Source organism: Medicago sativa, chromosome 1, assembly GCF_051527215.1.
Source record: "Medicago sativa cultivar Bolivia chromosome 1, Bolivia_mono, whole genome shotgun sequence".
NCBI lineage: Eukaryota > Viridiplantae > Streptophyta > Magnoliopsida > Fabales > Fabaceae > Medicago > Medicago sativa.
The window spans coordinates 34,516,016-34,529,204 of NC_140749.1; the positions used below are offsets into that span (position 1 = coordinate 34,516,016).

A 13,189-nucleotide genomic window follows, 5' to 3' on the forward strand; every position below is an offset into this window, starting at 1 on the left:
TCAATCCCGAAAAATGACGTCATCAGCAATATTCATCAACGGAGCAAGACATTCCGGCGAGAATTTCCTGGCGAATAGATATGAATAACTCCAATTGGACACCCTCAGCTGACGAAAAAGCTCTGGTGACACCTCCGCTGGAGTATAAAGATGTGGATGGCCATAGACAGAACCGGTCCAATTAACTCTTGTCAGTGTAAAACCAGTACACCCCTTCAAATCCTCCATTGATAGAAGAGTCGGAAAATAATGCTCCTCTGGATAACAATAATACTTATTTATACATGGAATCTGAAATCACTACTACAGAAATGAGATTTCACATCAGTTGAAATCGACATTTCACATCGGGTGGCACCCGATGTAACTAAAGGTGATGTTGTTTGTCCACAACTTTTCACATCGGGCAGTGAGCCGATGTGATAAGTTCTTTTCCACATCGGGCCGCCAATCACTGATTTGAAATATTATCAATTAAACCAAAAACAGAGGTTTTCACAACGGCTGCCCCATAGAAACTGTTGTGAAATTTGTATATTTCACATCTGACATCTTTCCCACCGATGTGAAATCTCTACCTTTTAAAAGATAATATAGTTCAACCCCACAGATGAACATTTATATATTTTGAACCAGAACCAGAGCACATTATAAACAAAAATCAGAACAAAACCACATTATAAACAAAAATCAAATAGAAAAATAATAATAAATATAAGAGGAGTGAAAAGATTTAACTACTCACAAGTCCCTTGCATTAAACAAACTTATTAATGATTCATGGATGTACGTATGACCCATTTTTATCTCCTAAAGTTATTAATCATATACAAATTACAAAACACAACACAAATCACAACTCACAACAATGAAAATACATGTGTACTTGAAAGATTTGGCAATCATGTTGATAAAAAATAAGTCACTTGACTACTTCACTAAGCCTCTCGTACTATTCAGTGGGACTTAGTCACCGCATAATACCAAAGTCCCTATCATACACATCCTAACTCCATTGTATCCACTAGGGAGTCAATCTAATTAAGAAATGATTGCATGAAATAAATACAAACTTATATTTAAATTTCAATGAGACATGTTTTATATCAAAATCACTATGAATGACCAGAGTGAATGCAGTGATCAGAAACAGATCTACTGCCAAGAAAAAGATTATAGAATGATATATCACTGCAATTCTCAGAATTGTACTTACAGAACCATAGATGACATCAATACGAGCAATACATCTCTCGTTCTGGTGTGCAAAACGGAGTTGAGAAATCAACTCAGCACTGTCCAAACCAGCATTATCAGCAATGGTTGTTGGGATAGCCAAGAGTGCCCGGGTAAATGCCTCCATTGCAAGAGATATTTTTCCTCGAATTTTTCTAGCCAATGCATCAATTTCTTTTGCCATTACCATTTCAGGCCATCCGCCTCCAAGTACACCCAGCTATCATTGACAATCTGAGATAGCACACACAAGGCATCATGCAATGACCTCTCAGCCTCATCAAGGACATGGTGGCTGCCACCAAAACAGATGTCAGGCTCGGAGTGCAACTAAAATAAAAACTTTAACTCAAATTTGTTAAAAAAAAAAAAGTTGTTTACTCATGCATACAAAAAGTTCCATACATATCCAGCTCAAATGCACTGATCAAAGCCATAAAAAACGGTAAGGAGCAGGGCAATAAAAGGGCATATGAATCGCCATTACCCCACCGTTGGGTAATAACTCCTAAAACTCGATGTTCAGTACCCCACCATTGGGCATTTGTCTGAGTCATCTAATGCATAAATGTCTCCGTAAATACCCCACCATTGGGTAATCTCCTAAAATCAAAAGTCTAATATCCCACCTTTGGATATAGTTTGGAATCACCATTTTAGTTACTTAAGGTTATTCACCCATAAACAAATAGTATTTATACTAAAACAACACCACAAAAATAATACACATAATATTCATGCCAAAACAACACCACCAAGATAATTATCACATCACCAATATATAACACATAGCATTCATTTCAGAACAACAACACTATGATAATTATCACAACACAAATATATACACACATACACGTACGAAAGCGTGTGGAGTGATGCCCTTACCTTTGCAACAACAACTCTTAAAATTTCCATGAAGCATTCTTTATTCCACTACGTCTATACCTTCACAAAATAATTCACCACTAATTCTTAATACAAAAACTAACTAACATTTTAACATTCAAGGCTGAAGGGTTTGGCTAAGGGTTCTCATCAAAATATGAATATTTTACTTAGATATTAACAGCAACTACTTCTTTAAAATTAAGTCCAAAAGATAAAGACATGTAAGATAATATTTTAAGTATTTGATGATAAAACTTGTTTCACTCAACTCAGTAGGTAGTGTACCTCCAACAATCACGTTTTCAAAGAAAATTTACCCAAAGATCAATTCCTAAATCAACAAGAAAACTCATTACGTAAATGAACAATGCTTTCAAATAATCATTTTTAAGTTCAAAAAGTATACTTCTGGAAATAAAACTATATTTTTTACTCAAAATTTATTCAAGGTTATATTCATCTAGTCAAACATATAGATAGTAGCATACTCTATTGTCATATCAGGAGGTCTTATTATTTCAGAAAAGCCAAACCATACTTGTTCTAACTTTAAAATTTTGATCGATTAATCATTCCAATAACCATTTTATCACACCCAAGATTACTACAACAATGGACTAATTTTATTCAAGGTTGAACTCATAAAAATATGGCCCGTTAAAATAGAATTCAATAAAAAGATTTAGAGAATGGTTCAAACATAAATAAGTGCTAAATGAAAATTGGTATAAAGCTTAGGAAAATAACACTGATTTCTTTTCATTTTAATGGTTAAAAGTTTCAACAGTCATGACAGGATTTCATTTTTATTCTCTAAGGGAGGGTAATTAGTCTTGTTCTTCTAACATCGTTCATATATATAACTATAAAAAGAAAAGATTCTTACTTGATTATGATAATCCTCTTAAGGTTTGCTCTAATCTCTCTATTAGCTCTTCATCCTTCTCCTATATGGTTCTTCCTTTTCTCTCTATTCTTCAATGTGTGAATCAGTAAAGTGGTGAATGAATAGAACAGGGGTTAACCGATTGGTATTAATAGTGAAATAACCCTCCCACTAACTCCCTTCCTAAAAGAGTGGCACTATGCTTAAGAAGTGGAAAGTGAAAATGACCATACATGTAATTAAGAAAGGAGGTTACATTTTTTTATACACGTTTCTTTTTCTCTACACTAGTTATCCTACTGTATACCTATCCCATTTCTTGTTCTATAATACTGGGTTGGTCATTATACTTAATTAATTTAATACTAACATGAGATAAAGATGAGGACTTCTACACGTGCACACATAAATTTTTTTTGAAAGCCAACCCTACTGAAGTGATGCTTTAATATGGTAATACTAGTACATAATAAAGCAATTGAATGAAGACCAAGTCATCTTTCTTTACCATAATAATAATAGGCGTAAACAGTTATAGGGTACACTAATTTATAATTAGTATATAATGGATGGATTTTGGCTATATTATTCGAAAGAAAATACAAAATAATATTATCACTCAATTAAAATCACAAGGTAAACTATTTTAATGTTAAATTAAGATAAAATAATTTAGAATAAAAATATGATAAAATACTCGGATCTTACAAATTCCAAACAGCCGCAGCTACACTACCAAAACGCGAAAGGAAAGGAAAAACTGCGTTCACCACTTGCCTCACGTAGAATTCGATTATAATAAGAGGATTAGATAATAATGATTAAGCCAACAACAAAGGAAGTAAAGTTCGGTGACTTACCCAAAATTTTCCTTTACTCGTTTTCACATTCATCTTGATCAGAATCTCTTGATTTAGTGCATAAGATACTGAGCATAAGGTATATAACACCATAGTCATAAGTAACTCTACTTGATATAAGGAATGAACCAGACATATTCCAAAAAGTGATGGTGGTGCATACCTTTGTATTTGGAAGTAAGGTATATACCACCATAGTCATTAGTAACTCTACTTGATATAAGGAATGAACCAGACATATTCCAAAAAGTGATGGTGGTGCATACCTTTGTATTTGGAAGTAAGGTATATACCACCATAGTCATTAGTAACTCTACTTGATATAAGGAATGAACCAGACATAAATAGCTCTAGCCCCTGAGAACCAACACTAAATTACATTATGAGAGTACTAAAGCTAAAAGTATAGGCTAAATGTTAATTAGAAACACCTGACCAGGAACAACTGCAATGATCCTGCTAACAGAGTTGTCATTCTCAATCATCAGTTTTGTCATTTGCATATGGTCCCTGCTACAATCATAACTGATCCTTCAATACCTATGAGGTTGTCATGTAAACACGTAACAATATATTAAGCTACAGCCACAAAGGTGAACAATCCAATAAAACCATTACATATAATTCCCAACTACACCTTTTGAAATAACTAGTAATACTGTAACTCTTTGAGTAATATCCAAGTCCAACAAGATCACTACTAGAAGTAAAGCCAAGTACATATGATATTGAATTAAGATGATAAACTGAAAAAGCCAAAGTATTCAATAGTAAATTGATAAAGTGGACACACCATAAACCACATAAAAGCCAGAATATTCCATCAAAAAAGTTAAAAGTCAAATGATGAGCTTCCATAAAGATTGGAAATAGAATTTTACATTTATCAAACTATCTCAGATCAAATTAAATTAATTAAAATTTCATTATCGAATAGTTGTCCTAAAGAACAAGTTGTAATAAAGCAAAGATGAAACAATTTGATGAAAGATACCGTTTCATCATGAATGTATAAAGCAACTTATTAACCTTCAACGCCTTCGCTTCAGGATTATCATCTACCTTGGTAGAACAAACTCTTCTGCCATTGAAGAGATCAAATTTACTTGAATCTAAAGAAAATCTTCATACATTAAAATTGCAAAGAGTTTACCTAACAATAACAAAATTGAACACGTCAATTTAAGAAACAATCACAATCGAATACCAGATTGACATGAATAGAAATTAAGTTTCAATTCAAAAAGGAAACTCACCGATAAACCAGATTCACATAATTTCAAAATCGAAGATCAATTCAACAAAATCACACAGGAAGGGAAAATCGAACATGCAATCAAGCTCGTAGATGGAATAGTTTCCGTTAGATCTGAAAGTTGTATGTGAAGTGAACAATGTTTGTTTGCGAAGATGAAATCGTTCCGTTAGATCTGAAAGTTGTGCGTGAAGCTCGATTGTGAAAGATGACGGTGACGGTGATTGGAGACGGTGAATCGGCAATCGGAGATGTGACTGTGATCGGAGACAGTGAGAGATTCGACGGAGAGAGAATGGTGAAGAAGAGAGACTCGTGAACGTGTTTTTGTTTTTATTTGTGATTTTTTATTTGTTTTCCCTTCAGGTACGTGTAGCCACTGATGTGTAAAATATTTGATCTAAAGTTCACTAATATTACAAAATTGCCACCGCGTTTATCTTTGTCTTCAGGCATTAATTCTGCTGATGTGAAAACCCTTAGTCATCTGTTTTTCCCCACAGGCAATTCCTCAACAGATGTGAAAACCTTCGTTATCTATTTTTCCCATCAGGTATTTTCTCCCTGATGTGAAAACCCTGATGTTAAATGCATGTTTTCTAGTAGTGAATTTGTTCCATAGCTTTTGATCTCTCAACACAACCTTTGTATGTTTCCGGTTCAAGATAAAAAATTGTGAACCAACCCGAAAATCCTCAAACTTAACCTCCGGCAGCATTACATTCTCTCCACGAGCATTATACCGTATATTGAGATTTTGTGCCTCTGAGAGAATCTCAATATAGCTGGGGTACAGCAGGTTAAATTCGGAGGAATTTGTAAATGACTTTAATTTATTTTTAAAAAGGTAGTTATAAATAAATTGAAACGAGAAGAGCGGAATACAATGTTGGGAGATAAGTGCAAAGTATTGGTTTAGTGGGTCATCTAAGAGGGCAGATGCTAGGAGACGGCGGGCAGCCGCGATGAGTGATGGAGAGTAACGTTTGGTGGGTTTTGAAGGGATGAAACGGTTTTCGAAGACACCGCCGGGGGAGGCGACATAGGTGGTGGGATCTGCATGGACGTAGATGTTGAAGAGGTGGTTGTTTCTAACGAAGAATTTTTCCCATAAAGGAGCGAAGGTCAGGTTAGAGTTGGTGAGGAAGAGGAAAGCGATTTTGGGTTTGGGTTTTATGAGGGTGAAAATGTGGGTGGTGGGGTGGGTGGTGGCGCGGCGGAAGAGGGTGAGGTCGTTGGCGTCGGGGGAGGAGAAAGGGAAGGGGAATTGAGAGAGGCGTTGTTGGGAGAGAAAGAGGATAAGTAGGAGAGAGAGGATGAGAGCTAGATAGACAAGAATTGGTGTTGACAACAATGGATTTAGTGGTTTTTTATTGAGGGGTTTTGGGGTTAATTTTGCCATTATTTCCAATTGAACAAGAACTTATATACTATTGAAATTCTTTTTGTTTTGGATTTTTTTTGTTGGTATTTTAGGGCTATTTAATAGGATGAATGTGTGAGAGGATAATCTTGAAGACAATTTGAGGAAAAAATTTAACCCGAAAGGAATGTTGCTTTAGACAGATAACTAATTAGAATTTAACCGAAAAACTCCAAGTCAAAACAAAGACTAATGTCATTTATCGTTGTTGGATATTTTCTTTCAGTTGGTCTGGAATGAAGGGATGGACTAAAAATAAGGAAGTTCTTTATTCTTGTTTTAATAAAAAAAGAATCTCTTTATTATAAATTGAAAGCTCTTTTTTTTTTAACGTCAAAAAAAAAAGCTCTTTTTTTTTAAGACGTTTGTTAAGGAAATAAATTTCTCTATATCTTTTCAATTTTATCGGATGTCTTCGAAGGGTCTGTTAAGGAAATAAATTTAAAATTTTATTTTGAAATGTGGTGTATTTTCATTTTGGATAAACTTTTAAAATTATAAAGTCGATTTTCAAATTTCAATATAAAATTTCTATTTTCTACTTTTTTTATGCTAATGATCTTTAACTTAATTAGATTGAAAGGAAACCGTGGTTCACAATAAGAACAAGTGCTTTATATCTTCACCATGAATGGCTAGGCATTTAACATTTTAAGATAAATGTTAAAATTTTCATGAGAGTCCAATTTCCTTTTAAGACATCCAGCATGTCGTGTCACCCTATTTGACCCAAAATTAAAAATAATGTTACACAGAGCCAATTTCCTTTTCTTTTAATAATGCCCATTCTTATTATGAATGAATGGATAAGTTTGAGTTGATTTGTTCCTTCAAAAAAAAGTTTGAGTTGATTTGTATCGATCTTTTTACTCAATTCTGTTTACCTTTTTTTTATGACTAAATATATGCTGATTTGAATAATAAAAACTGGGAAATGCTCTTAGGAAATTTTAAAAGAGAGATTTTATTCTAAAAATGGGGCATTCTACAACTTGAAATTTTAAGAATCAACGTTTTTTTTTTCTCCTTCAAAAAAAAAAAGAATCAACATTTTTTTACATAAAACCTATCATGTATTTCCTTTTTTATGTTAATACATAATGGTAGTGGTCATGACCCATAAAAGCTTATAATTTTTCTCTCAAATTTGAACCGATAATTTTGATGATAAATAGGTTGGATTGGGACGACCTAACGAATCACAAGACATAAAATATTTTTAAAATAAAATAGCTCATATTTTAAGTTTAATTGAATTCCATAATTTAATATTCTTTTTTAAGAAAAGAAAACATGTAGAGTATTAATATAAAAAATGTGATATCGTCACGTAAACTTACATCACTTGATAAGGGATAATGCAAAATATATATCATTCACCTTTAAAATGAATTTCTCTAGCCGTATCACATGTCCTAATAATCATCTACAGCTGACATGAGCTAAGGATAGACACTTTAAATCCAATTTTTATAAGTCCGATTTTATCATTTATCAATTTGAAGAATAAAGAAGAGGATAAAGACCATGTTACAACATAGGATTAGTCAGTCTCCCATACACTTGGTTTAATTGTTATTGGGTTAATTAGGTAAATAATTTCTATATTCATAATTTAATTTTTAGTCTTTACAAAACAAATCGTATTTTTTAGTCTCTATAACATTTTTTTTGAAAGAAGTCTCTATAACATTTTTCTTTAGTATTTTTAGGCACAAAAAATTTCGATGAACAGTTTTACATGGACTAAAAAGAACCTTTTTTGTAGGCACTAAATTCTAGATATTTATAAAGATCAATTACTTAATTAACCTTTTAATAATTTAAATTAAATAAAAGTTGGATTGTTGCACAAATATGGATGAACATACCACAACCAATGGGGTGCCAAATATTTCAAGAGAATTTCTTTTTTCATCCGATTTTCTTCTCGCGCGCCCTCTATTGATGAAAATACGCCCATTCACGTTTTATAATTTGAACTACATTTCATATTATATAATTTGAATCTTCTAAAAAGCATAAAACAACCGCAAATTGCCTTGGTTCATCCAAATCTTGTTTCAACATGATTCGGAAAATTAAATCTCAAAAACTAATAAAAAAAAATTGGATTATATATTCTGAAAGAGGCCAAACCCCCCCAATAGACCATTTTCAAAAACCAATTGCAGTTCTTAAGTTGATATAGTTTGGATTATATCATCTGAACTCGTAAAATACATGTTCGGATTATATAATTCGAACTATGTTAACACAAAAACAGAACCTGGGTTCATTAGTTAACACTTTTTTCCGGCAAATTGACGAATTCGGATTGCTTTCAACATGCAACAAAATAAATTATAAGCACAAATATAATGGAAACATATGAAATAACAAAAATTGAAAATAGTATCACCAGTATTCAAATGTTACAACACAAGACCCAAACATAAATTAAAAGCAAAAATTATCCAAACGTTAGAACACAGTCAGAAAACCATTACGTAACATGCACCTCTACCAACTCTCTGCCTCCGACGATATACTAACCCTCCCTGAACTTCATCCAAGATCTGCTTCAAACTCGGTCACGTTGGACTTCCCTACGCCACTTGACCACCGAACATTATCCATACGGAATGGTTTCTGATGATGTGCACTAATTGTGTGGTCATGTCTAGCTGGTGCATTTCCCCTTTCTCCTTAGCAACAATCTCACAAAGGGCCCCTACTAAGATGGACTCGGAGCTTCTGACTCTGGCTCCTCTCAAAAAGGGTAAAATATCATCTCATATACGCAAACACCATTTCTATCAGTCACAGAAACCTTGCCCAAGTCTTGGACTGACAACACATGATCAAGAAATTGTATGTAGTGCTGATACACCTCATATTTGGTCGTCATTGAAGAATAAGGCTCATGTGGATTTCTGGGAATGGTCTGCACATATCTAAACTGGTGCAACATGCGTTTCGAAAGATAACAGACCATGTAAGGTCCGTATTTGAGCCAACCTGAGTAGATGTTGATATGCTCGAACGGGCGTGTCTAGGGGCTTGCAATGAACCAAGCCAACTCAAACAAAGTTCCAGACTAGACTCGACAGTTGTTCCGTTCAACTTGGTTCATGAACCAAATGAGCTGAACTTGAGCTAAAAATTAAGTTCGATGTCCTAATGAGCTTAAGTTGAGCTATATATAATTCGACTCGTTTGGTTCATGAATTGACTCGATTATATATGTATGAATGTGTATAATACTTAAAAAATAAAAATGAAAGAATGTGAATATGAATATACACTTAAACTAGGGTAGACAATGTTAAGTTAATTAAGCAAGTTGGAAGTGAAACCAGACTTCCTCTAACAATTATGTATGTTTATTTTTTTACGTAATTACAAATACTAATTGTTTGATTAACAATTGAATAGAAAAGAAATTAAGCCCAAACCCTAATTGATAACAAGATAAGATGAGCCATATCCATGTTAATGTCGAACTCCTAATGGGCACATACTTTGGTTAAAGAGCTACCACTACACTATTAATTATGGTGAAATGACTTTTGAACAACCATTTTTTGACAATTTTTGTGACAACTTTATCTCTAATATTCATATCATGTTTTTACTTTCTCTCTCTCTATTTCTTTGATTTTTGTGCAAATACATCATTTTCTTTGTAAAACAATGGTTGTCATATAATTTGTCATTAAAATGATTGTTCAAATAACACAACTATTAATTATGTAGTTTAATGCCCTCCTTAGTATGCTCAAATGATTTAGGGGTAATAGTCAATTTGGTCCCTGAATGTGTAGCAAGTAGTCATACTAGTCCTTCAATGTATCAAAATTCTAAAATGGTCCCTGATTGTCCACTTTGTTAGTCAAAATAGTCCCTAACGCTTAAATAATCCCTTAATACTCACAATAACTCTTTTTATATAGAGACTAAAATGACAATAAGTAAGTACGTATAAGGACTAATATGATAATAAGTAAGTCTATTGAAGGACTAATATGACAATATTAATGAAATATTTTAATATCAAGGACTATTTTGACTAACAAAATGCACAATCAGGGACTATTTTGAAATTTCGATACATTGAGGGACTATTGTGACTATTCGTTCCTCATTCAGGGACTAAAGTGACTATTTCCCCAATGATTTATGAAGCTTGCTCGAATTATGCATTTGTAGGGTATTTGTAGTTGGTTCGCATGCCGAAGTAGCACAGCCAAGAATAATAAGTAAAAAACTTTGTCAAAAAAAAAGTAAAAAACTTTAAATTTTTTGTCATCTGAATTATGCAATTCGAGCTAACGAGTTGAACTGAGTTGTTCGCTAACTTGATTCAAGCCGAACTCGAGTCAATAAAAAAGTTCTGAGCCAAATCTTTTGTCATCTGAATTATGCAATTCAAGCTAACGAGTTGAACTAAGTTGTTCGCTAACTTGATTCAAGCCGAACTCGAGTCAATAAAAAAGTTTTTATCGAACTCAAGTCGAGTTCTGAGCCAAAGTTCGGTTCAACTCGACTCATTTTCTGCCCTAGGTGTGTCTAACAGTGTTACTAGTACGAGTAGAAGAGATAATTAGTAGCTATGATGCAATCGAGGTGTGATATGTAAGGATCTGGACATATAGACCCTTCGATGGAGCAAACATATTCGTCGTCACTAGGCGCCCTAAGCGCATGGAAGGGTTAGGAGAGCAAAAGTACCTGCCCCATGCACCCTAGCCGCATGGTTCTAGGAAAATCTGCCTATTTTCTTGTTTTTCATGTTGGATTAGTGGAAGCCCGACCACTCAATTCTAACGCAAATGAAAACTTGCCTATAAATAGAGATCATTACTGTAACTTTTATTCATTCAGAAACTTGGTTGCGCAAGGTGAAGACAAGCATCAAGGAGCAGCTAGGGATGCCTAAACTCTCTTTGAGTATGTTTAGTATTTCTTTCTTGTTTATATTTTACTCTTGCCATGTGCAACTAAACACCCTCTAATCAGGGTTATAAGATGAATCTCTACTTACTTGTTGAAATTTATGAATGCAATTTCACTTATTATTTAAGTGTTATATAATTTTCAATTGTTCCAATTATGTAATGTTTATAGACCCTTGAGCACAAACAAACCCTAGTTGTATCTAATTAGACCTTAGGCAGAAGTAAGACCCTTGACATACCTTACTTTAATCAGACAAGAACTAAAATTGAAATTTTCTTAATTATCTTAATTGAATTAGTGTTTTTAAGTATGATTGTTAGATTATGATTCATCATTGGAGAACTTATTCCGTACCGCTCTTGTTAGTCCGAATTACCATAAGTAAGTCTACAGATCTATCAATGTTTCATAATCCAACCATCGTCTATATAATACTTAGTAATATTTGGTATTGAATATTGCAATAATCTGACAAATAAGAATGAGAGGATTCGAAAAATCCTAATCACCGCCAAATATATGAAGCAAATTTTTTTTTTTAAGATGCTAAATTAGCTCACCCAAATTAGCACCAGAGAGAATTGAACATGAGGCTAACATTATCAGGCCAACCCAAGTGGGTTCAAACCTTTTATTTTCCGTAATCAAACTACTACTCACATTGTGCGAGCAATTCAAACTTGCAACCCCCTTTTATTGCTTTTTAATTTAGATAAGTTTAGTAAATTGCCGAGTTGACGAAAAACTATGTGAAGACGATAACTTATCACTTTATTACTTGTTAATGTTTGGTACACTTGTCAAATTTGTCATCAATACTATAGACACTACTAATTGTCATCTATAACAAAGAATGCTCTATTGTTCGACTAACAATAGAGCATAAAATATAAGAGATAAAAATTTCTTTAAGGACTAACATGAACCACAAAATAAAAATATAAGAGATAAAAATTTCTTTAAGAAAAAGAAAGAAAAAAAGAGAGCATTTTTTGTGTTTTCCTAAATTGAAGCGGGTATTTTATTATTGAGAACTATGAAAAATTATGTACCTATGAGTTTTACAATGTGATAATATTTTGAGAGTGTTATTGACAATTAACATGAAGAAAACAACATCTATATATAAATAAAAAGAGAAGAAGAAAAAAAGAGAGAAATAGAGCATATGTAAGTCTACAAATGACAATTTTTGCAAATTAGTTTTATTTTGCTCTCATAACTAATTGTCATTACGTTTAGGTCCCTTAATTGCATTTTTGTTAGTTAAGTTGGTCTTTTTATGTTAATTTTGAATTTCAAATGTTTAAGGTGGACCAATATTGTAGGTAGTCCACCAAAAACCTCGTTCATTTTTTCATTTAAAGGGTTGTACTAACTAGTATTATAGGCGCACTCATTAAAGAATTATAAATAGAAAGAAAAGACAAATTTAGCATTAAAAAGAACACTTTTTCAAATTTAAAAAAGTAAATACACATTTTCTTATATAATATTTCCTTTATAATTCCTTAACTAGTATCAAGGGGACACTTGTGAACCACAAACACTTAATTTTATTTTACTTTTCTTCTTCTACTTCTTTCTTTCTCTTCTTATTCATCTTCGTCGTCATCTTCTTAAATTTCATTAAATAAACCTAGAAAAAAAAATTCATAAAATCAAATCCAAGCCTCTTTGTCTTTAAATTAAAATCTAAA

At 32.9% G+C, this 13,189-nt stretch overlaps 1 protein-coding gene and 1 long non-coding RNA gene across 28 annotated transcripts; both read right to left on the reverse strand.

Moving 5' to 3' along the window:
* Nucleotides 1–6,580, reverse strand: LOC146954549 (glycosyltransferase BC10-like). The gene is made up of 2 exons (XM_085716965.1): nucleotides 5,703–6,580; nucleotides 1–291 (listed from the first exon to the last, which is right to left on the reverse strand). The coding sequence occupies exons 1-2, from the start codon at nucleotides 6,525–6,527 to the stop codon at nucleotides 1–3; spliced, it is 1,116 nt and encodes a 371-aa protein (XP_085573091.1). The 5' UTR covers nucleotides 6,528–6,580.
* On the reverse strand, nucleotides 117–5,488 carry LOC146954550 (uncharacterized). 27 transcript variants are annotated; one of them, XR_015013830.1, is made up of 8 exons: nucleotides 5,127–5,488; nucleotides 4,900–5,023; nucleotides 4,307–4,410; nucleotides 4,137–4,227; nucleotides 3,871–3,938; nucleotides 3,011–3,099; nucleotides 2,122–2,181; nucleotides 716–1,531 (listed from the first exon to the last, which is right to left on the reverse strand). It is a non-coding gene; the product is annotated as an uncharacterized LOC146954550 (long non-coding RNA). The 27 variants fall into 27 exon arrangements; XR_015013811.1 differs by having other exon boundaries at nucleotides 4,302–4,410; XR_015013833.1 differs by having other exon boundaries at nucleotides 4,865–5,023.
* Nucleotides 6,581–13,189: the final 6,609 nt, after the last annotated feature.

What these genes read in the sequence shown, in the direction of transcription:
- LOC146954549 (XM_085716965.1), bottom strand. Translation starts at nt 6,527, where the DNA reads ATGGCAAAATTAACCCCAAAACCCCTCAATAAAAAACCACTAAATCCA. An exon ending in AACATGCATTTAACATCAGG is followed by an intron (nt 292 to 5,702) that starts GTTTTCACATCA and finishes TAGTGATTTCAG; the next exon opens with ATTCCATGTATAAATAAGTA.